This window comes from Corvus cornix, chromosome 2 (assembly GCF_000738735.6).
Source record: "Corvus cornix cornix isolate S_Up_H32 chromosome 2, ASM73873v5, whole genome shotgun sequence".
In the NCBI taxonomy this organism is placed as follows: Eukaryota; Metazoa; Chordata; class Aves; order Passeriformes; family Corvidae; genus Corvus; species Corvus cornix.
In genome coordinates, this window is record NC_046333.1 from 150,935,304 (window position 1) to 150,961,048 (window position 25,745).

Here is a 25,745-nt window from a genome sequence, read left to right on the forward strand (position 1 = left end):
ACAGGTAAGCCAAAGCAAACATATAATATACAAAATATATAAACAATTATACAGCGCACACACATGGTTGGTTTATTCCCCACTCAGTCTGGCATTTCCATTCAGTGTCATGTTGTTTTCTGATATCTGATTGACAACACAAGTTTCTGTATTTGATAAAGGTAATACCAGATACTCTTAATACTGTAAACAGTTTATATGAAACCTAATGACAATGCTCACCATGAAATTTAACACTGACTACCCCATTCTAAACCCCATCACTGCCCCCATTATCATCTAAGGCGATTGATATCATGGTTTATTCATGTGTATTCATGTGCTTTAAACTGCAGATTAATCACACAAAACAAGACTCTCCAGTGGTTAGAAATGAATGTAATAGGTCGCTGGAAAAAACAATTTATCTGTTTAGATATTCTAAAGTACTGTAACCTGAAGCATTTCTCCATAAATTAAAAAAATGCTTCACTGCAATCCTTTACAGCCTAATACTTTTTCTAGTTTCTAGGACACTTACCTTGTAGGAGAGAATTTTAGAATTAAATGAGGTTGCATTTTTTACAGAGGGAAGCAATATTAGACAGAAGATGAATGCATACTTAAACATGATCACACAGTTGAATCTGTGCTACAGACAATAAGCAAAAAAACCAAAATCCTTTTTACCTTGTGTACTTTCAGTTGGCAGACGCATCTTCCCTCTTTGCCTGGCTTCAATCAATGCAAAAATATATAGAAAGCTTTGACTCACAGAAATGAGAATTACTTACCAATTTGTAACAATACAGGTGTTACCAAAGCTGTCTCCATGGCATAACAAAATTCCCTGCCAAACATTACTGCACCATGCATCACCCACAGGCGTATTGGTATCCGGTCTATGGATCCTTCACTAATGGTCTCCTCCCTACTTTCATTCTCCTTGTTTTCTGGTTTCTGAAGCTGTGCCACAGGTAGATCTTGAACTTGCATAGATTCCGAGTCAGCATTCTGAGGAGCCATTTTCATTACCATAAAAATATATATATTTGTTATATCTATATAAATAATACTACCATAACTCCACGAACAAGTTAGGGTGTCTTCTCTTTCAGCTTCTGTTCCTCAGGCAAGTAATGCTTATATTCCTCTTGTACAAACAGGTATCTTGCAACTTCTTGTATAGATATGAGACATTAAGAATGAAAAGCTATTTGGTAGGAATTTCAACATATGGCTTGCTGGTTTACTGTGAGTTAGAGTTAAAAATCCATAATTGCCATTCAGTTAATACCAGTTCCATAATTATTATTGAAGAAGTGCTGAAGTTGTTATTTGTGCTACAGAGAGGTGGAAAGGCGACACAAAGAGGTGCTCCACTGTTAATCCCCATCGAGTGGCTGATTAATCTGCAACAAAAAGCAAGCATTTAAAAATTTCAATAGGATTTTTCAGGATATTGTGTCCCCCCCCTTAACCATATAACCTATTTCCTGCTTCATGCTTTCCATTGTCCTTTGCCTAGTGTAGGGTCCTTTATGCCTCGTTCCCTCCTACCTCTGAACTTTCCATTGAAAAGCAGTTGTGCCTTGTATTTAAATGATGCTTTACTGTACTCCAGTTCCTCTAGTTTGCGGTCCTACACAAAGCCACAGAAGAATATCAGGGTACTTGCCCAAGATCCTCAGAACACCAAGACTATGATTCCAGGAAATGTAAAGCAGGCTGCATTTCAGAAACAGCATAGGATATTCCAGTTCTATGCCAGGAGGATGATTCATCAATTACCATGGTCACACAGACATCTTCATTTAGACTCTTGGAAGTTGCAAGTTACTTTGCAGTAACTATCATACCATTTTATACTGAAGATATTTCTCAAGCAAGTATGAGCAAAATAAGACATGATGAATATAACTAAGAATTAATATTTAAATATTTAAACTTTAATGAAGATATACACAGCATATGAATTCATCTTCTTTCTGCACACAAGACCAGAGCATCTTACTCCCACATCCTGTGAGGCTGCTGAAATTTGTGAAAGCAGAATGATACAATATCTTCCACATTAAATTTATTAAAATATATTCTAACCAGGTAAGAAGCTTCTTCTGTATCTTCCCCTCCTTTGTGCCATAGACAAAAATCTAAGCATATATACAAATACTGCACCATGCCAATCAAAATGTGTTTAAGCACTTAGAGGAAGAAAACAAAGCATCTTATAAAAAGTCAGACTACATAATGTTTGTATTAGAAGGATGCATATTTACATCTCTGCACACAGGGTGACTGAGCTGTGACCCCAGGACAAAACCCCTCCGGGATATGCTTCCATGAAATGATGGCTCTGGCAGCAAAGCTGGCCTCAGTAGAAGTCCCCACGCTGCAATTCCCTGTCCCTTCAGTTGTGGCAACAAAAACTCTTAGTGGGCTTGAGCACAAACCAGATCATTAAGTGGTGAGCCTAAAACTGAGCCTTAGGAAACAGATGACATGTTTGGTGTTTAAAGCACATCACAAGAGCAGCTCTGTTTCAGTGTGACCTGAGACACTGTTCTACTAAAAGTGCATCACGAGAACACCATCTTGAGCACTCCTTCCTGCTGACACCCTCCTTTGGACTGCTTATTGCATATACGGCGTTCTTTCATTCCAAAGCATCTTTTTTGGTCTGGGTTTTTAGTGCTTCCAGGCTCCCCAAGATTACTGGAATTCTCATATTTGATCACCCCAACAACAAACTAATGCTAAAATTTTATTTTCAGCTGGACAAACATTTAAATCCCATGAGAAAGTTAAAATAACTTACTGAACTAGTTCCATAAACCAAGTTAAGTTCAAGTTTTTTCTATAAGCATTAAATAGTTCAGAACAAAAAGCACTCGAGAAAGCATTTCTCTACTTACTTGGAATTCACAGAAATTAAGATGTAAGTAGTTTATCATAAATGTAAAGTACTCTGCGTATTAAAAAAAACATATCCACTTTACATAACACAAGTTCTGAGTGAGTAAAGCCTACAAAATACATGTTCCGGAGTAGGAGCAATTATTTTAATTGCGGGCTAGTCATAAAATGTTTAACTGCTGGCAGACTCAGGCAACATGACATTCAGTAGAATTTAAAAGTATACATGTTAGCTCTTATTCAAAAAATCAGCAGAACATGTATGTTGTATTACACACTAAGGGTCATGGACTACTCTCCTGCACAAACTGGCTTTAAAGTCTCTGCTGTTTTCTCATGCCTGATTTCCTCTCCTGTGAAGGATTTAATTCCCCTTCCCTAAACAGCACCTTCCATATGCAGTTCTAGGGTGAGGCACTGAGAGGAAGACAGTTCATCACTCCAGAATATTCTGTGATGCACTGGGGCAGCCTGCACATGGCAAGGAGGATGACACCAAGCCAGGAGCATTAGTCCCGGGAAAGGATAAAGAGGCAGGACAAAAGAGGATATCTGAGATTTAGCCCATTTGAGCAAGGCTCTTAAGGGATGACTGAAAAAGTTATTTCTGAAGTGGAAGATGATGGGGAATGATCAGATAATTTAAGAGCCAGGAATAATGGGTGGTAGATGGAGGTAGACTTTGAAGCTGTAATTGACACAGATAAGAACAGCATATTTTAAACATGCCAGAAAAAGCAGTTACAGTGTTCAAGTGCAATAGCAAGAGGCACAATGGACAGGTTTTATCTAGAAGAACTGAGAATTACTGCTCCATTATGTCAATTTTGTGGTAAGCATAACGCTAGACTTCCTGTAGCACTTTCATCTGACTCCAAGTGCATGTCTAATACAAAAGCCAGAGAATAACAAGAGCCTCTCAGAAAGGTCTTCAGTTCTTTCCGAAGCCCTGCTCAGTTGTGTTCATATTCATTTTAGACTGATATATATTCTGCTACTGCTTTTTCCAAGTTCATTTTGAATTTGGCAAATTTGAATAGTGGCATTCAAAGAGGGAGACAAATTCATTTACCTGATGGAAGTAAATATAACAGGCTTTTGTGCAGCGAAGAACTCCAAAGTAAATGGCACCTGAAGAGAAGCTGGATTAAAATACCAATGCTGAATTCTCTGATGTCTGCATCCAGCACAAATTGTTTTTCATGGCTGGTTTTCGAGGGCATTTTCAAAACTAACAACAAATAAAGCAGTAGAACGAAAAATTTCATCCAGGGGAAGAGATTCCTGTTGGGCACTGTACACAGGTTGGGTGTGAAGAGAACTTTAGATACAGAAATATTTCTGATCTTGCCAAGTGTTTATGGGAGGAGGGGACTGATGACACTCTCTCTTCTTAAGTTTAATTGCACATGTTTTACTTTGACCTTTGGCCATGTTTTAGCAATGACAAAAACCTATAAAGCAATAATTAATATTTCAACAAAACAGACAGGTAATATATTCAAAAAACTAATCTGTAAGCAAAATTTTATAAAGCTTCTCAAATTGCTTGCAGTCTTACCTGTTATACTTTTACTACCTACCTTCCACTGAGGCATAATATGACTGTGTCAAACACAAAACATGTTACAGGCTTGACAAGACAATAATCCTGTGCCTCAAATAGGTACTGTTCACAGACACAGCCTGTGAACCATTAGAGAACCAAAGGAAAATAACTGCCTTTCCTCAGGGTTTGCCAAAGAAGAGGAAGTGTTATATAGGTCATATCTGTAGCCCATGAAATTCTGTGGTTTTCTTTTCCCTAGCGAGCACTACGATGCTTAAGATGCACAAAGAGCTCATGCTACACAATTATACAACATGATGCCTCAGGCAAATGACTTCTATCACACACCTCAGCATGTTTTTAAGTTCAGGACTTGGGGGTTTGACAAGCAGTGTTCCTGCATTTGTGATGCCACCATATGGAGGTCAGCAGACTGGTAGTACACCCATCAACACCGAAATAAATGGGGTTAACTCATTTAAAATAAATGAGTTAAAATAAATGAGTGATCCTGACCAAATCTTTGAAGAGTGAACTATTTTTGATGCATGTTTCCAGACCTCTCTTGCTAACAAGGAATAGGAATGCACTGCTTGACAAGTAACTAGAATTTCTGAACCAGTGCCAAAGCATATGACTGTAAGCTGTGAAGTACACAACACGTTTCAGGTAATCACATGCGTAGTTTTTTGAGCTGTAATAAAGCTTGGCAAGTAGAAAACAGTTAAATGGGCCCAACTGAATACCATGAGAAGATTTCAAATCTTTTGGAAGGTTTTCTTCCTATAAAGCCATTGCGCACTCCCTCAGGCATTTACTGGTGTAAGAAACAGTCTCAGAAGAGTTGGTATGCACTAGTTATAAAAACCCAAAACAATGAGAAAAATAAGCACAGCCTATGAAAAACTGGAATGAACAAACTGAAAAAGATGGAAAGAGTCCTGTCCAAGCACTCCTGAATATCTAAGGAAAAGAAGGAGAGGACTGAACAGAGGCAAACTACCCCTTATCTCATCCTCTTTGAAGTTTATTGCATTAACTTCCAGTCATTTATACAGCTGTCGCCTGTCTTCAAGATTTGCCTCTTACATTATCATGACTTTCTTTTATATGCAAGGGTACAGACTGACCAAAGTTGTCTCAGAGCATGAAGAGCTGCATTCAGTTTTGCTCACAGGAATTATTTTCTAATTATGTAGGAAATACCCTAACTCAAAGATTCTACGGTTTAAATGAATTTTAACTTCTTGATGCTGAAAGGAAGGATGAAGAGACATGTTGAGCCATCATTGCATACAATGTCTTTTCATTGTTTACCACGATCTTCAGAAGGGAAAATAGCTAGGAATCAATTAATCAATTATTACAGAATTTAAATAGGCTTTAATGATTCTGGTCACAGTTGTCATCACTGCATTAGGACCTGTCAGTGATCCATGCTGCTCAACACATCAAAAAAGCCCCAAACAACAAAAACAAGCCCAACTAAGTGTACTTTTTCATGAAATATTCAAATGTTTACCTGGAAAAAAAGTGTAAGACTGCAGAAGCTGCCAGTCTAATGGGAGAAGATTTTTGTTCCTCCCAGAGCCTTACAACTTACCCTCCTCCAATGCTTCAGTGAGTGCATCCCACAGACATCCATGCTAGCAACCACACTTTCACCTGTGAATCATGTCAGGCTGACAAGCCTGTAAGTGCCCAGTCATTGAATTTATTTGTCAAATACTTTTCTGCCACATTGGTTTATGCTCAGGTTTTCAAGTAATCTGGCCGTATCTTGAAAAGTTATCTAGACTGACTTAAGCTTAGTTTTAATATTAGCATTAGAAATAAAGGCATTCTGAGTTTATCTGTCTTATCCTCGGGCTAAATAAATGTTTGGCTGAGCACTTCTACCGCCATATTGCAGACAAACATCACTTATTATTCCTTCCACAATTCAATTCGAAGTGGACAATGGGTTCTGCTTCAGCATCTGACTGGCTTGTGAAAGGACACATCGTTTGGGCTTGTGCCTTTTCAAGAGTAAAATGGCTTTTGTCCAAGCATAATTGCTGGTGTTTTGAGTTCAAATGCTCTGTGTTCCACCAAAGAGAATGCTGCTGTGAAAGAGCAGTTCTTAAAGGCAAGACTGACCTTCAACCCCTCTGCAAGCATGGCTACACCACCTTACAAAGCCTTGCCCATTCTCAAAATACATTAAACATTACTCTGTAAGATCGGGCAACTGATTTTGTAAAGAAATATCACATAAAATACATTACCAGTTTATTACACTGCTTACACTCTAGGTTTCTCAATCACTTTAAGCTGGTATAAACAAGTACTTCCTCTAAGGGCACCAGTCTGTTTTTCCTTTTCTTTGCCCCTGGTTCCTTACCCCCACTGCTTCCTGCACAGCCACACCAGCAGCACAGCAGCGAACCAGACACTGTAACTGATCCAGGCTGAAAACTAAGCTGACAAAAACATGTCCAAGCAGCTAAAAAAATCCTTTATAAAATCAGGTTGGCTGCATGGATCCATACCATTGTAACAGAGAGGCACAGGAGTGGCTGGAAGTGTCCCTTTGGGGAGCAATTCCCAAAGCCAGTGTGAAATTGCAGCTCACAGAGGAAAGGAGCTATCAGTGGATCCCTGCGGCTGCAAGGTCAAAAAGCAAACTCATCTGCCCAGCTCCAGACACCTGCTGTGCAGAAGGCAGAAGGATCCTCAGGCATGCTGGGAAAGCTCTCATGTACTTTCCTTGTACTTGCCAGATGCAAGGCAGAACACCACTTGCTTGGCCAACAGGCAGCTATTTTCTCCCTGGTTGTTTTGCGGCTCTGTTGCTAATTATTAGCAGCTGTTTATAGTAACAGAACTGGCCACAAGGGATGTTTTCTTGGCCCATGTCAATACTCAAGTGTTCAGTCACTCCACTAGGAAGAAAAGCATCTAGAACACATACCTGGAGGTTTTGGCCCAGCTGGATAAATGTGCTCAACTACCCTACTCGAAGTTAGGAGGATGGGCTGTATCCCTCTGTGATCTGATTAAGTCGTTCCATCATAAAGGTGTAGACAAACCCTGCGACTTTCTGTATAGGTGAGTCATAAGGCCTTTTGTTCAAAAGGGCAGCAATTATAAGCAGGCAGTTGTTTGAATTCCCATTAAGACTTCTGACAGCCAAATGCAAACACTGAAAGCTTTTTAGCTACTACTTTCTAAAAACAGAACTGTATTAACCCTATCAGAGGGGGAAGACTATATTTTTTTTTTAAATCAATTATACCATTTATTACTTAACAGCATTCCCATACATGAGCTATATTACCTCCAGATCCTGAAAGTCAACCTCTCATTTTAAAACAGTCTTATATTACACTGGACTGGCCTGTTGTGAATCACTAAAACCCTGCCAAAGGAAAAAGGTTAAGGCTAACTGGGTGCAATAAAGAACCACATTTGACATGTCCCAACATCTAATTCATCGTTCAGGTCATCAGAGGCATTGAAGCACAACAGCATGGACCAGCTTCTTCTAAAGGACACCATGACTAAACAACCCTATGACTAACACTGACTGCAGGTCAGATTCTTAGCAAGTTCATCTTGGACACCAAGATAAAAAAAAAAAAAAAAAGGAGAAAGAAAGAGAAAAGAGTGACTGGAAACAGCACAATGCTTTTGCATCATGACCTGCTTTTGAAGCTACCACACAATTTAGGCCACAGAAGCAAGGTCTGGGCAGGGGTAAGTCATTCTGCAGCACATTGTGAATTAAAACAATATGGAGCAATCCACCTCACACGGAGAAACAGCATTTTTTCCACTTCTTCCAACACAAACTTTTGCCTGCCCTCAGGACTCTTCACACATTGTAAGTCAGTTGATGTCTTTTACAACCTCTGCCTTGCTATTTAAGACAGAACACAATGTTTGAAATATAAATTCATCTAAGAGAAGCAGATGATGCTGGCAGCTTTTCTACTCTTAATGCCGAACATCTGACATCCTCTACTCCCCCAACAAATAAATATCCAAACCACAATGCAAAACATAAAAGGAAGGGTGTGAACAGCTTGATTTTGGAAGGCTTAATTAAGACTTGTTGCACTCTTTCCTCAGTATGTATACAAAATTCCAGAAATTATTAAAGCCTGACATACACAGGCTTACAAACTCCAGCCCTGCCAATGTTAAATCTTCCATAGGGTTTCCTGCTTCCTTTTTTCCATAAAGCACAGCCCTGATTATAACCCCCTTAGCTTTCTTGGGGCCCTCTTTCCACCCCCTCGGAGCTTACTCAGAAAATGACCAACAGTAAGATTTTGGCTCCTGCTGGAAGATGGCATGATGCAGTCACAGATGGCAATCCAGGCATGATAAACTCCCCTGATGGGATTTTTCCTGCCCAGACACATGAAGAGAAATAGAAAGCTCTAGAGGTAAGGTGGAGAGGTGAAGGTGCTTGTGACACCAGGGAGAGCAGCTTTGTAAGACAGCACTATTTCATCATTCTTTGTATTTTGGGGGCCAACATCACTTCTCTGTTCATTACTGGGAAAAACACATAGGAAATCATGGGTCTTTATGCAATTACTGAAACAATTCTGGGAAGCCATCTTTTTAAGAGGGATCCAGAATTTAATGTGAGACAGACTTTATTCAGTGGATTGGATATTATACTGCTCCCTAAAGGCACAGCCTGTTACTAATATTAGATCAGATTACATTGTTAAATCACAGTTGCTACTGTTTTTAGTAGGAAATACTTCATTTTGTTAAACTGGAGAGGTGGCATTATCTGATTTAACTTGTATTTTGATTTACTGATAAGTAAAAAAGTCATATATACTCACATTACCTTAATGTTTATTAATACAGATACATTAAACAAGTAAACAGCTAAGGGGATATGTGCATAAACAGTAGTAGAGAAGCCTTTAGAGCTAATGGAAAACGTAACAGCTGGGACCAGGGATGCTGGGAAAAAAACAGGCACTAAGAAGCAGTTTCACAGCACAGCAAAGGCATAGGCATGCCTGATTTGTGACCGCTGGATCTCCAATTAGTAGGTTCTACACCCAGAATTAGGTAAAGGGCAAGACAGCAAGCACTAACAGCTCTCAAAACCAAACACTTACAACCAAGTCACCACAAAAGCACAAAACTCAAAAGTCATGGGGACAGAGATCACTTGGGCCAGTGTGCAAATATGCTGTTATGGGCTGACATTGTTGCAAGTAATGACTTTCACTAAGAAAACCCACTGATTTGGTCAGATAGGCACAAACTTGAGTCTGGCCTAAGCTAAAAGTATGGTCCAGCTTGGAATGGTCCTACTAAAAGATCCTCAAGTTTTTAAACCATGTTGAACATGAATGTTATCTCCCATCAGAGTTAAGTGGATTCATTCCCTCTGTCTCTGTGAAGCAGAACAGAGGAAAACAAAATTAAGGCTATCATCAGCAAACATCTTAATACATAACCAAGTGGATTAACTGCACCAATCCCACCTTCCTTCAGAAGGAAGGGCAATGTCTAACCCAGTGGGGCTGCTGGTGCAAGAATAATCCTATCAGGGCATCGTTGCCAGTAGCATTTTCTTTTCCTTCAAGTTCTTTCACCAAGGCTGTTCTTCTGATTGCAGTGGGGAAAATGGAATACACCAGAGCAACCTTTTCAAGTTACTCCCCAGAATGAGAAATACTTTCTGTAATAGGTTGAGACTAGAGTTTTGCATGAATATTCATCCATACTAATAGTCAAGCCAGGACTGATTACTTCTGTATTTACAAAGTTAGATATTTCTTGCAGATGCTACTGTACCTACTATGAAAAGCAATTATTTTCACGTACTGGCATTTAAACTAATCATATTCACTGCCTGAAAATTCACAGCCTGGTTTCTTCAGGCTGCAAATGCTTAAGAAACCCAAATACTGCCAGAATATGTATTAGACAATTACAGAAGCTATTCAATAGATCAAGACAAAAAAGAGCACAGCATAGATCTTCATAAGCTGGCTTCCTCTAGCATATCATTAACGTCTGCAAAGTCTAATTCATTGGAATTATCTCCAATTACCAGTCCCTAAACGCATTACCATCATTCAATCTCAGAAAACTCTTAAAGGAAGCTTTTGAAAATATCCCTAGAATTTTATTCACCCTCCAACAAAGATGGAGAAGTCAGGTTTTTGACCAGGTTTTACTAACTCTGAGGAAATAATTACTCCCTCAGAAAAAAACCAAGGCATCTCAGAAGAGGGTTTCTCACATTTCAGATTCTCCAAAGGGTTTGTAAACAAGTATATATGACTAGTTATATCATCTTGCACTAAGTGTTCTCATTTTGCCTTGTTTGAGTGGACTCACGGATCAAAGGGGAACCTCATCACCGTGACTGCTTGGTAATAAACCAGCATTTACAGCCTAACTTGCAGTTTGAGCCCACACCAACTCATCATGATTGCTGGAAATTGTCTCCTGTCAGCACAAAGGAGAGAGATTCCTTCCCTTCCCCACCCAAGCTTCGCTGAGCTTCCCTCCATCTGAGCCAAGGAAAATACTTTAACATCCCCTGATGAAGTATTAAATGGAACTCATCACTACAGTACTGAAAGAAAGGAATAAAAGTGTTTAGAGATAACATTTATTTATTACTTACTTCCTGGCACCCAAAGAATCCCACCTCCTCCTAAATCCGTGCTACAAAGGGTGTGGTAAAAGAGCTGCTTTTCACCCCTCTGGCCCCACACCTGCGATGCATGAGGTGGTGCTAATAGAGGAAATGGCAGGTTTAGGGTGCAGCACCTTCGGTAAACATCTCCCTTTAGCAATACAAATAATTACAAACAAGCATTGAGAAAGCATACTCCATAAAAAGTATTGCTGGAGCACTTGAGCAGATCCCTGCTCCAGTTTTTTAGGCTGTCCCAAATACCAGTGTGACAGACGTGTTTATGTACACTGCCATGAAGTAGAGCTATATGATTTAGTTCCTCAGTTATTTAGACAAACATTTGAACTGACCTAGCAGTGATACATAGCTTGTATATTTTAAGGAAGGTATTAGAGAAACAAAATTAAGAATCCCCTCTTAACCCCAATAATTATTAAACCTTAAGAAAATCAGAGAATTACTGTTTGGTCAATAATATGGATAAATCAGCACTTATAGGTTGCATCACCACACTGATTTCAGACCTTATCTACAGCATTTAGGATCAATACTGTAAGAACCTCCACAACCAGTACTTCTAACAAAGTAGGGAACACACACCACATAAGAGTTACACCTTATAGGAGACAGAAATACAGGTAATAAACAGACAATATTTTGGCCAAGTTACAAACCATCCATTTTAGACAATTTTAGTACAAATAATATGCTTTAGACAGCTAGCTTATAAGCAGCCCCACAGAAAGCTGATGGCCACATTTAAGAGCAGCTTGATCAGGACATTTTGATTTTGGACAGTGAAAAAATGCTATTTTAGAATGTGTTTTGCCAAGCTCTAACCCTGTTAGAACTGGCAGGATAAGATATTTACTGACATGTACACTAAAATAATAAGAGACTACAAGTGCTTGGCAGTTAGACTTGATACATGAAGACCAGCTAGCAGGGCAATATTTAGAGGACACAAACTTCTTCCATTTGTGACTCTGTAGAACTACGAAATACTTGGCAAAGACTTGCCAGAATTTGGCATTTTTACCTAATTTGGGAATGACTGTCAGCTGTTCTCCTCTTAAAGGATGCACAAGCTCCAGCATCCATGCCACTTCAACAGCAGACAGCTGGACCACTATGGGATGAGACCTGCAGCACTTCTGCACCAGAGAAGTGTTTGTACCCTGCTGTCACACCAGTGCAAACACTATAGAACTACTTGCAAGTGAAAATATTTGAAAGCAAACATCTCCCAGTCTAGATTTAGCCCTCTCACAGTCAGACAATTCAGTCATGCTCTGTCAGTCCATCAACTTTTCCTGTATGCTTCTTGCAAAATACACAGCTGCCATCCTCCAAGGAAAACTCAACATATAACCCAAGGGACAAAGCTGCACTGTGAGATGGGGGTGGAGCTCATCCACGGAACTCTAAGCATCTTCTTATTATCCAGAGCACAGGTCTTTCACCCCTTTAAGTCTCCACAGAGACAAGTTTCCAGAGCAGAGGGGTTAAGAGGAATCAATGGTTTCAGCAGCTGCACTATAACTGTTTGTCACAAGCCAGCTGGGACTACCACAAGCAGGCTGTAAAGGCAGTAGAGATGCTAATGTACATTTAAATACCTTGAACACTGGTTGCCCTTGTGAGCTGTATTCCCACTTCCTGCCAAAAAAACCCAAAACCAAAACCAACCCACCCAAAACAACAAGCAAATGCTGTTTGAAAGGCATCTAGTCTCCCAAAAGCATTTTCTGTTGGAGGTTACTATCAGATAACAGCTGGATTACCTAAAACATCCTCAGTGAATTAAACTTTCACATGCTAAAGTAGCTTTCCTTGAATATCCGTAAGAACTAAACATTGTTGCAATAGTGTCTACAGGACTAGGCAGCCTTCTTTTAGGAAGGGGAGAGTTTCTTTGCATTAAAAACATATTTAAAGTCAACAAGTCACAGCCAATATTAATTTAGCTGTAAGATTCAAAGTGATTGCACTTGAGTCATTCTATAGATACAGGGCTGCTGACATAAAGAACAGGGCAGTGAGAGGTACAGCCTATACAAGCATAATTGATTGTTTAGAAAACAAAGCTAATCTAGTGGTTGTTTCTTTATACAAGGCTAATTGCATACCAGCTAGAGCGCCTTTCCAGATCATTCTCAGAGGCAGAATGAATTTGTGGTCAGATAATATCACAGGTATTTCTCTAAGAATGCAGAGCTGCTTTAATACTAGCAGCCACTGAAAGCAGCGTATGTGAAGAGCAAAACAACGAGGGAAACACCAGAACTGCAGCACACAAAATAGCTTGATACCAAAGTGTAACAGCTGAGCTGGCAGGTTATCCTACTAGACATCGAATATCCTCAGAAAGGGGTGGGATCCTCTCTGCAAAGTGCACTCAGAGAACAAGCAATCTCCTTCGCTCATTCTATTACCCTGGATAGATCCTGAAATCTCAAGCCAAGGGGGAAATCCAGAGAAAGAAGTAGTAACCTGAACACCTGACAAGGTAAGTTTGGCTTTGTGCCTTTATTGTTTAAAGAGACACCAAAACACATGTGCAGTTAGTGTAAGCTGCCTTCAGAGGAAGGAATATAAAAGCAATTCCACAGACTGTGAGTAGGTGCAAATAAGAGCTGCAACTTCAATTCAGGGCCAAATATCTCCTTAAAATTTTTAAAAGGCACACCAACTACAGCTTGGAGAGTAACAAGTTTAAAATTTAGTGATTTGAAGGATAAACAGGAACAGCAATGTCTTGCTCAGATAAATATTTTACAATTAGTCTAACAGGCACCTAACATTAAAGGACCTCTCAGCTCAGGGGCTGTAGGGCTGTTCACAGAAAGAAGAAGAACGGACCAAACTGTGAGCTGATCAGTGAATACTGCCTTCAGTGCACTGAAGCTACCTGCTTATGCATCTAAACAGACAGGAGCATTCTCTGAATTTGAGTAACAACATCTAGCAAGAGTGTGGGCTTCACGAAGAGAGTTAAGTTAAACAGCTCTCATTCATCTTCTGTCATCCACACACCTTTATTAAAGTGCTTAAAGTTTGTGCCTGCATCACTGACATTTCCTCATCTTGCTCCTCTCACATTCAGTCTGGATTTGTTTCTGCTGCTCTGCTCAGATGGCAGAAGAAGTACCAGAGCAAGATTTTTAGTCTTTACTCTTTTCTGTGGTTTAATCATCTTTATGGTTTGGCAGCAGCTGTTGGGAACAGGCACAGCACAAAATAGGGATTCAGCTTTGTAAGCTCTCAGAGCTTTCTGTTCCCTGATCCTAAAAGTATAAGGGATGCAGACTCTTCTCACTGCTCCTCTGGAAAGCTGAGCCTGACCTCACAGTATTCCAGATGTTACATTTCCAACTGCCTGATCTATCACTCACAATCAACTTGCAAGATTCTACTTGCAATAATACATGAAATTTCTCGATTTTCAAAACTGTCTTGATGTTCATCTTCCAGGAGACGGCAACTGCTCACAGCAGCATCCCAAGCAAGGAGCACCACTAATGGCAGAGGTCAGACAAAGGATGATGGGAGCACACATACACCTGGCTAAAGCTGTTTGGTGGTTTTCACTAGATAAACTTCAAAGGGATGTTCTCTTTCTGTGCTGCAGAAGAAATCACAGGCTTGCAGCTGTGGGGGAAAATGGGGGAGACCAGGAAGACAGTTGTAATTTCTACAAGGGAATGAGTTAAAGTTGCAAAACTAAAGTACTTGAATGAATACTGCACATATCACCTATCTCAACTTTTCAGAGTTTTACGTCTTCAGACTATTTCTTTACACAACTGCTCTACTTTTAACTGAACACTTTCTGTTATCAGTTTATTCTGGTACAAGATAGTGGCTTGGCTTCCACCCCAGTTCCCATGAAGATAGTTAACACTTACAGATTCCTTTCTCTAACATCACAACCAGCTAAATCCATTTATTGGAGTTCATAAGGAATAGGACATTCATTCCTGAATTATTTTGCTGTCTCACTTTCTGCAAGGAGTTTATAAGTAACAGTTTGTTGAACAGACTTGCCATTCAACTTCACCAGCTACTTGGCAGTGTCCTAGAAAAACAGACAAAAGGTTGTTACCTTCATATAGCAATGCATATAGTCCTAAGTATTTGAAGTGCTACACTGCTTAAAGTATACACCTGTTAAGAGCAGGCAAACCAAAAATATGAAGTGACGGAAGCTTTGAGAAACTGGCAGTTATCCTGGTGACACTGTGGTGATGTTAACTTTGCCTAGCATTTCTAAAAGCCTTGTGTAAGCACTTTGGCATACTGGATAACTTGTTATAGGTCTCTGGTTCAAGGAAGAGATTTTAGAATTGATTCCAGACAAGTAGAACTGCCTGAATTTGGTCACTCAGGAAGTCTTCCGGGGAAAATTCTACTCTGAAACACTTGAAGATTTTCATAAATTAGCAGTCATGTAGGATTTCACAAGTTTTATTAATAAGCAGTAGGATGTACCATGCATCTGTGAATATATTCAGACTCTGTTAAACTTAGATGAAAGCATCACTGAAGTGGGCAGGACACTCAAACTCAAAGGACATTACAACAGCTTCCACAAATTTTGCTGTGAAGAGTAGCTGACTCCAAAACAGTATTCCTAAGTAGGGTTTCAGGAGCTTTCTAGTGTCGGTCCAGAAGTATTATCAGCCCATGCACTGAGAGCAGGTTTACTAAACAGGGATCTGTAACGATTCAAAAGGATAGTGTGAAATAAAACCAAAAACCTAGCAAATATTTATTCAAACACTGCTCCTTATAGCAGTTTGGAGAAGGGATTGCACATTTTTCAGGAAGACCTGTGGATTCCAGCAGAGAAGCATAACCCAAGTCAGTACACCCTGCTGAAAAGAGGTATTCTCACTTTTGTCCTAATGTTCTCTTAGAGGTGAGGACCACCTCATATGACAAATGATTCCTTATCAAGCACAATAACTTCAGCCAAATGCTTCAGTGAGCAAAGCACATTGTAAATCAGATTGAGCCAAGCAGAAAAAAAACTGGGAGAGGAAATAATCAAGAGGATAGGACCCAGAAGACATGGCTACAAAGTCTGAAGGGCGTGAGATTATTTTACATCTCTAAACAAAGTCTTGACAGAGGGTTTCAAATGTAGGAGCTGCTGAAAGCACAAAAAGGTATCAGAAAGGTAATGACTGGGCCAAGTTGTAACCAGAATTAGAGAATATTTTCTAGATGCTATGGGTAACAGAAGTGCTATTATCCATCATGGGGAGGACAACTGGCAGGTTCACTCCTGCCTTGCCCCACTCATGGATCAACTTCTCACAGTTCTACATGCTGAGGGTTAATTCCCTGCCATTCTCTCACCTTCACTTGTGAGCACACACTATTTCCCACCTCCCAGAGCCCACAAAGGCACAGACATTTGCATGTGCTGCATGTGTGGGTGTGAGTCTTCAGCAGTAACACAGGAAGCTGAGGAAGAAAACTATTCATTTCTTGTAGCTTGTGAACAAGAAAGTACATCTAGTATTTGACCAACAAAATCTTAAAGTTAATGCAAGTTACTGGTCAACACAGAGCTATTTGACATTTTACACTTTAGTCACTTGTCAGAGTGAGGAAGCCCAAAGGGTGATAAATTTCATGGTTACTGAACCTTATTTTAATGAAATGCGTGGCTTGCCCTTCTGGGCTGTATTTTATTTTGGCAGCTTTACTGAGAGCATTGTGCTTAGTCATTTTACTTTGTCAATTACAGGACTAGAATATGCAATAAACTAATGTTTTTACTGTTTGAACAATCACCTGCCAGATTTTCAGGAGGAATAATATTTGATTAAAGCAATCAGCAGTTAACCATAACATATCCTTAAATGTTTTAGGTTTTAAGAGCCTAAATAGATTGAAAAAATTTATTGTTGCTTTGTACAGCAGTCAAGATTTAATAGATAAAACAGGGGCACCACATCCCTTTTATCTAATTTAAGTGAAATCCATTTATCATCCTGTAAAAGCTTTAAGTTTTTATTCTTCCACTAACAAATTTCAAAGTTCATTGTATTACCTCTATATAAATATTTCTGCAAAACACATGGGCAGACTTTTGACCCATAAACTTCTCTGGAGAAGTACAGATGATCATATATGTCATAGGTTAGCAAGCCTAGTCCCGGAAGGGATGTCCTTGCTAAGGGGTGCTTACAGTTTCCTCTGGGAACTGATAGAACCTATCAGCTGGCCAGTTTGAATATGGACAATTCTCTAAGCCACTTAAAGTTGTGATCACCTCTGTGATCCACATTTAAGAATAGGCAAACTCCCCTCCAAGCTCTCTCTCATTTCCGGCGCTGGGACAGGTGGCTGCAGACCCCGTGTGGGGGCCAGCGGGCCCGGCCAGGCCCTGCTTGGGCCAGGCCGGGCCGGGCCACGGCCATCCTGGAGCCATGGACCTGTTCCAGCCATGGAACCCCCCCCCCCCACTGCATTGCCGTGGGCAGCCGGAGCGGCTCGGCTCTCCCCCCTCTCCACTTCGATAAGAAACATTCAACATTCCAGCTGCAAAGCTGCAAGGCCAAGGTGAGATTAACCCTTTTTATTGCCGTGAAGAGCTGAAAACCTGAGGGAAGAGAGAGAGGAGATGCTTAAAGCTGAAATTCTGTTGTGAAGCTATGATATATCAGAGTATCCTGTTGTAATTTCATGAAGATATGGGAGGTGGAGTGTTCAGCTCGTGAGCAGAAGCACCTGCGCTGAGATAGGCAGATGCTGACGCAGCTGTAATTTCATGAGAAGTTTGGACAGGGAGAGACGAACCAGATGAGGACTTTTGCTCCAAATGGGAAAGGAGAAAACCTCAGTTCCTAGAGATGCTCCCAGAGATAGTCCTAACGATGAAGATGATGAAGACCCTTTGCTCCCAGGGAAGGAGAAGGGCCTCTGTTTTCGTTTCTGAATGGCTCAACCTTAAAATTGTACCCCAAAAAACTCCAAGAGTGGACCCTCGAAAGCAGTTGCGGGAAAAGCTGCAAGTCGGGGGAAAGGACTCACACGCAGGCAGAGAGACTCCTCTTCCTAAATGGACTGAACAATATTTGGAAGTGGGCGGCTGTCTCGTTGTGATAATGGTTTCATAGCATGAGCAAGAAGAGACTTCTCTTTCTAAATGGACTGAACAAGGTTATTATGGAAGTGGTGAACAGACTGAACATCTTAAGGGTTGTCTTTTTACATTGTCAGTGGGAGAAGGGAGGAAGGTGGGGGGAGGAGGAGAGTTCTGAAGGTGGTATAATTTTTTTTTTTCTTCTTTTAGGTCTGTTAATAAACTTCTTTATATTCTTTCAAGTTTGGTGCCTGCTTTGCATTTCTCCTAATTCTTATCTCACAGCAGATAAACAGTAATGAGTATTTTGGACCAAACCACTACAATATAGTAAAACAGTCACAATTCAAAAGGTCACTTCCATTTTGTTTTAAACCTTCCCTTTTAAGCAAAAAAATATTTAAATTCAAGTTTCAATTCCACATTAAAACAGCCCTGATGTGACACATTACTATCCTTAACTTGTATTCTGGTTTTCAGTCAAGCTGCAGTCAGTTTAAGTTAACTTAATTGGGGTAAAGAGTTAGGGGATAAAAAGTCATAGTTTATGAGGGAAAAAATAAAACCTGCAGGAAAATTCCCATGGCGCCTGTGAAATTCTTCCTACTTATCTGTAGTAATGTGAACAGCAGTGTGCATAACTCAAACATGTTTTGGCTAGGAAAGCTTTTTCACCTTTCTCTGAGGACTTTGTGTGCTCTTGCTCACCACTCATACATGAAATCTGGAAAAACAGAATGAATATACAGTGTGCAACTGTATTCTGCATTTTACCTGATGAAAGAATACTTGTCATGTTACAATAAGCATCAACCAGGCTTAAATCTTGACTGGCACAGAGAGCAAAACTCAGCCTTCAAAACATGGAACTGAAATTAGCATGGACAAATTTCCCAAGTATGAAATGTTAATTCCTTCTGAAGAATAGTGCAATCAAAACAGACTCCAGTTTACTTTAGGACACATCGGCTAAATCAGCCATCTGGGCAGGATCTTGAGAGGCCTGATCCCAGATTTCTTTGCTGAACAGAAAACAAACTGCACACATGTATGTGCCTTCTCACATGCTTTTTATTAAACACTCCCTACCATGAGGAGCAGGCCTGACAACCATTTGCTGAGATTACACTGATTTCAGAAGCACTGGCAGTTCTATGCTGCAGCCACAGCTGAATCCCACTAGTCTGTGAGCAGTGACACTTGTCTGTCACGTTGGATACATCCTCCCCACATATGCCAGGAGTGAAACCCTCCACCTACCTGATGAAATAAAGCTTCCCAGACTTTGAGACTTTTGCTGCACGATCTACAGTTTAAGTCTGTGCCTAAACTACTTAGAAGTCTTGGGAGTGCAGATCTAACATTAAATTACAGGCCCAGATATAAACAATGTAAGATGTATTCATCACTCATGTAAGCCTGCTGTATTTTCATTATTCCCTGCAAGGCTGAAAGGGTCACAGCAATACTACAAGCCTAAGCCCTTTCAGATGCAAAAAGACAAGACTTGTGTAGCTTTAGTCTTAGCTGCTCACATCAAGCAACTTAGAGCTCCAGTTTGTCCTGTGAGGCTAACGAATTAATGAAGGAAAATTCTGGGCTCCTGCTTGCTTTATCAGGATGGAGCAGAGAAGTTTCCAGCCTTGGCTTCCTGCTTTCCTCTCAGTCCAGTCCAGTATTTTAAAAATTTCTCGGGTGAAAGCCAAGAATTGGCCAGTGTTCTTGTTATTCTCATTCTTTGAAAAGATATGACTATTACCCAGACAATGAGAAGGAAGTTATTTAATCCCTACATCAACAGTGAGTAAGAAAATGAAGTATTATAATAACAGGAGCGTAACTGCATCAGGTAAAAATTAAAAGTTATGCTGGACAGTCATTAATGCAAAAATAAGGAACCCATTTTTATTTAATATTTTGACACAGGCAGGCTTCCATTCATTTTCTAAGTTACAGGGAAATGCAATATTAATGAACTGAATGCTGCTATTGGAGATAAACCAAGTGTTGCTTTCATTTGCATAGTACTTCCACTCTGACCACACTCATTTAGATGCAAGAAAGAGTATAGTGCATAGTGAAGGTGTTATAAATACAGAGTTGAAGTACTTAAACACATACCCTTATTAAAAATATACCTTTAGTATTAAAGCTTGGGGAACCATTACCAACACCTCTTTATTTCAGACTATTTTTTTTCACAGAGAAAGCAATTTTACTGCAACTGCCTGAAGCACAGAACTGCAGCAGCTTTCTTATCCCATCTCCTAGGGCAAGATCACCAAATCATTTGGACAGCAGAAATTTCTGCATGTAAAGCTGAAATTTTATTCCCTACTTAAAGAATTTGCCTTTTGCAAGCTGTGGTGTGTGTGTGTGCATATATATATATATATACACACCCACATACATACCCAGTCAATACAGTAATTGCATGTAGGGACTTCAAGCTTTCTCTGGCAGGGATGTTTGACCCCGGGCCACTTACCAGCAGTGGCTTTGTCAGTGGGTAGCCCCTAAAACTTCAAAGGTCAGAAAAGGCCATCGGGACACATCAGTTACTAAATTCCAAACAGACAGAATGAGGCTGTGATCCACAGTCAGGGCAACTTACCAGGTTCATTGAAGGATCCTGCAAGTGAGATTTTTGGCAATACACAGACTCCTCACAGAGCCACCCAGACAGGGAGTCTGTTGACAAAGAGCTTCTTAAAGAGGCTGAAGTGCAGGGAACAGTGTAGCCAGTATTGTACCAGTGATAAATTCAGGCATTAATTACAACCAGTTATTCAGTAACCAGCCTTAACAAAGAACTGGAACTGATTTCTTAGAATGTGTTAATTTAGGAGCACAGTTAATGAGGAGGAGAGCTACTAAGTGCAGTTCAGGGAAATACCAGGCGGTGTTGGGCTGCTGGAATGAGCTGGAAGTTTGTAGTTTGATGAATGTGCATGTTTAGTAGTTTGCAGTTAAAAAAACCCCAAGTGCTCAATAAGTGTATCTCTACCACAAAAAGGTAGTATGATGCAGTGAAATCTCTTCAAGGAGTACAGAGTCAAGTTTATACTGAACATCCCTGACACTCATCAGGTTTTAAATTGACAAAGTGATTTTACAGAGATCTAGCCATGAACAGGCTAAGAATACCCTGAGACAAAGTAGTGAGGCTTTATCTTAAGTCATCACACCAAGACTATCACTTGCCCACAAATATATCCTGCTGTTCCTAACCAGTAAAAGGCTTACTAACAATACAATACCAAACTCACTAGACACACAGGCATCTGATGTTAGCACAAAATTCACTGTATGGGAACCCAAACCCTTTTAATATACAGCTTAATTGGGGGCTACTACACAACTGAAAGGCCGTGGTAGTATCCAGGTCATATGCATACAAAGAAGATTAGAGATCCCACTAGTACTATAGGGTCAAAAGGCTTATTTTCAAATGGCACCCTGAATTGTCATGCAAAGTATTCCAGAGCAGTTGTCTGGAAGAGGACACACCTTATCTGATTCAGTTCCATTTCTTCAGTAGACTGAAAGATCGACTATGCAGCTGCATAATGAGAGTTTTGAACAGACTGTACCTGGAAGACGACAAATTGGAAAGGTGATCTGAAAACAAAGCAGCAGAAAAGGCTCCAACTGTAACGCCAGTAATGACTGTAAGAGCATGAAGGGAACAGATAACTGCCCATTCACTCTCTTTTTCAGCCCATTGAAGGAAATTTTTTGACTTTTAGGGAGGCGGAAGTGCTATGATGTTGGAGACAATCAGGGGACCTGTGCACTGAGAAGTGTAAGCCTTTTCCCTCTCTACACCAAAGTTAGAAGCAGAACAAGAGCCAAGAAAAAGAACCAGCCTACCTCACAAGCTGATTCCCCCAGATACATATCAGACAGCAAACAGGACGTGCACTTGAAGTGCTGGTGTTAAAGCAAGCTGTGCATTTGTTTTGGGTTATTTTTTGAACTCTTGGGAGTTAGCTGGCCAGCCACACTACTCTAAGGAGCAATAGTTCAGACTGTCAAATCACTCCTCTGGGAGTACCCAGAGCCAGACTGCTCAGGCCAGTGTACTTGCTCAGATATTCCCCTCATAAAATGGGAGGAGTATTTTTTACCCTGCATGTGTGGCTTCTTCCTCCCCACACACGCACAAAAAAAACCAAAACCAAAAACCAACCAAAAAAACCCACAACCCCCTGAAACTCTTGTTACCTGGAAGCACAGATCCAGCATCAAGACTATTTAAGAGTTGACTCCTGTTCCTGTTATTTGTACTTCCATATGATTGATAAGAAAGTTGTAGCTTAAACAGTGCTCACGTTAAATGTATTCTGGAAGACTGTTTGCTGTGTGTAAGTGATGATAGGAAATTAAGTGGCACAGAAATCTGACTGCTCTGCAGTCATCGCTTGCTGGGTTAAGCCACTGGTTTCTGGATGTGGTCCAGAAAGATTGATCACATATTCAAGGACAGAATGCAGAAGATAAGAGTGACATGCAGTTGTGCTTTTGTAAAAGAACACTGGGTTCGGCCCCCAGTTAGATCATTTATTTATCTGGCACTGAAGGGTGATAATGGCTTGTTTTCAAGTCTCCAAAATAAATGAATTATACTGCATGCAGAAGTAGTCCAGGCCAGCCAGCAGAGAATAGAAAATATGCAGGGTCAGCATAACACTGGTTTCAATTTCAGTTACAAAAACATTAGAGTTCTCATTTAAAACAAGATGAGGAAACTAGGTCCTCTCTCCACTCTGCTGAGAGAACCAACCTTGCTCTCCTCAGAACACTGACAAAATCCACTTCAAATATAGTTCAGCAAAACAAGTCACGGTAACACCTTGCTGCTACCATTTACACACTAGAATTTTCTTAAAAGCATCTTTGGCTTATGGTTAGCACTAAGCTTTATCTCCTACGCTTTTATGCCTTGCTACGTGAGCAGCAGCTATTGACTGACAATTTCAGTCATGCAGGGGAAGTATGTCTCAGTCCCCTCCCAGAACACCTCAGGCCACCAGATTAGTCCATTTTCATATAACGCTGCAAAAGACTGTGTCAAGCCTGAAGTGTCAGTCCAGCCAGGTCTCCTAAAGCTGAAGTTTAACAGTCTTTATCCTTCATAAATGGGAGTCCTGGAAATCAAGTCTTCCCCAGCTTTAACTGGGTTTTAAGTTTTATTAGTGGTCCACATTGTGGAGACCAACTTCCCATCATCTATAGATTGAGATTCACGTTTTGAGCAGAATACATGCCAGCAAGAGCCAAACCAAGGTCAGGAACAGCTCTTAAGCCAAACCCAATCATTACCCAACAAAGGCCTTGTGTCCTGATGCTTGCCAGAGTCACTTGCCAAGAGCAAGTTTGATGAGGAAACCTGGCTGCTTGTCCCAAGTTGTTACAAAGCCGTATGCCAGCTGCAGTCTAAACGACTGCACAGCACTTGTTGGAAGTACCAGCAAGAAGGGGCTTTAGTTAATAGCCACCCTGTGCCAGTTAGGTCACAGCACAAACCACTCCATGGCTCAGACATTGCAGTGCTCTGAACCCATCACTGAGATGCCCGAAGTCCAGCTTTTAACTCAAGACAAATTTAGTCTTGGGCAACTCTATTGGAGGTCTAGATTTAATAGTATGATATCAGCTCTTTTTCATGCAGAGTATCTTGTTTCACTTAGAGGAATATTATACTTCTGTACCACACTAAAGAGTAATCAGAATATTTAGAACAGCAATAATTATTCAGTGCTTGGATACAAGAGCCCTTCACTGTTCCAGATGCGAGATATAATATCTGTTTACCAGTGGAAGCTTTGGGTAGTTTCTCTGGGCAGGGCTGTGACCCAAATGCAAGATGTGTGGGTAACTGATAAGCTGCCGACCTTAAAAGTCACCTGACAGCAGCAGTTTACTGAAAGCATGCAGTCCTTAGTTCACAACACTCCACAGCTTAACAGTCTCTGCTTCCATGCTTAGTTTCTGGGCTGCCCAGGATCTCCTGTCTGAAAGGTGACTCTCAGGCTGAAACACCAGCTGTCAAGTTGTACACCTAGTATCAGTCATCCTGACATCATTCTGCTTCAACTTTGACAACTGGATTGTTTTCTGTTTTTGCATGAAGCCTTAAACACACAACTGCTAGAAAGTTTATTGGACTTGATACAGCCATTACTGGGCAGATGTAATGCTCTGCTTAGGAAAAGTATTGTTTCACTCACGCCAGTTTAGTGCTGGTATATTAAGCTAAGCAATGCCTGCTGCACTCTGTAATCCCCAAGTCAACAGGCTACTCTTGAATGAAAGTGTTCAGTAAGGCTGACACTACGTTGAAGGACCAGGAGCTCCAACAGAATAGCTCAGATCAGTTAACCCATCTGTAAGGGAAACGACTGCACACAAGGCTGTTCCATTGGAGTTTTGATGAATCTTATGCCTATAGTTGGAATAGGTCACAGCCTGGGATCCTGCAAGTATTACAGATATAAAGGTCATGGGAGTGACCCTTGCAAAACCAAAATGCAGCACGAACAGTTTTTCATGTTACTCATTACTCTGCAAGCTGCTAAAGCTTCCTCCTCCATCACAACAGCCTCGTCACTTCCACAGGGCTCTCCTAGCAGGTCAGCTGGAAAGCTCCATTTTAACTTCAATAGCTTTGCCTCTGTTCAACATGCTTTTACACTACTAAAAGTAGCCCATAGCATTGCAGTCAGTTTGAAGGGCAAGTGAAGCTTGTTTTTACATCAAGCACACCAGCACATGTGTACTGTTGCTCAACACACTGCTTGATCATTTGATGCAAGTATCTTAGGGTGGCTTATGGTGTTTGAGGGGCAGAGGAGGTTCAGACCACAAGTTAAGCTCAAAAGCAGCTGCCAGCTCCAGCTTGTTGTGATGGGCAACATGAAGGATTTCATTGTTTTGCCTAATATGCAAGCAGCAGTGCTCACATACTGCGAGTGAAACTGGCTTCCTACTCTAGGAATTGATGCTGGAAGTCATAAGGTGATCAACTAAGGATGACAGCAGTGCATCACAGGCAGTTTACAGACCATGCTAGAAAAGATCAAATGCTCCTGTGTAAAGGAACTGTTTATAGCTTAAATCAGCGTCTGAAGAGTTAAATGCAGCTGTGTTCACAACTGCAGGCACTACCTAGCAGGTCATTCCACCCATCATCTTCCCACTCAGGAATTCATGACTCTTAAAGCTTCAAGATCTTTTCTAAGCTACTCAGTTGGCAACATATTTTAACTGCAAGAAAGTTTTTCAAACATTAGATGCAGCTCACTGGTGAATTACTCTGCAGGTACCATCCAATGTTAATATTCTCATTGCTTTTATAAATGATCCATTTAAGTTTATACAGGGATAGAGGCAGAGTCCATGCATTCCTGCCTCAGCACACAAGCAGAGCAACATTAGATTTCCAAGTCTTAACTTCCTAGCTGCCAGAGAATCCAGGACCGGAGTGAGTTTAAAGGTAATTAACCTTGGAGGTCACAGCCCTGTGA

At 40.6% G+C, this 25,745-nt stretch overlaps 1 protein-coding gene across 4 annotated transcripts in view; it reads right to left on the reverse strand.

Annotated features, from left to right (window-relative positions):
• SLC45A4 (solute carrier family 45 member 4) overlaps window positions 1-25,745 on the reverse strand; it is an 86,396-nt gene that overhangs the window by 35,469 nt on the left and 25,182 nt on the right. For 3 of the 4 annotated variants that reach the window (XM_010404703.4, XM_010404702.4, XM_039548636.1), the window contains one exon: window positions 774-1,391. In XM_010404703.4, coding sequence (XP_010403005.1) covers window positions 774-1,017 — 244 coding nt within the window. In that variant the 5' untranslated portion in view covers window positions 1,018-1,391. Of the gene's footprint in view, window positions 1-773; window positions 1,392-21,726; window positions 21,747-25,745 lie in introns of those variants that run through there. The other variant, XM_019289184.3, reaches the window with a different exon arrangement.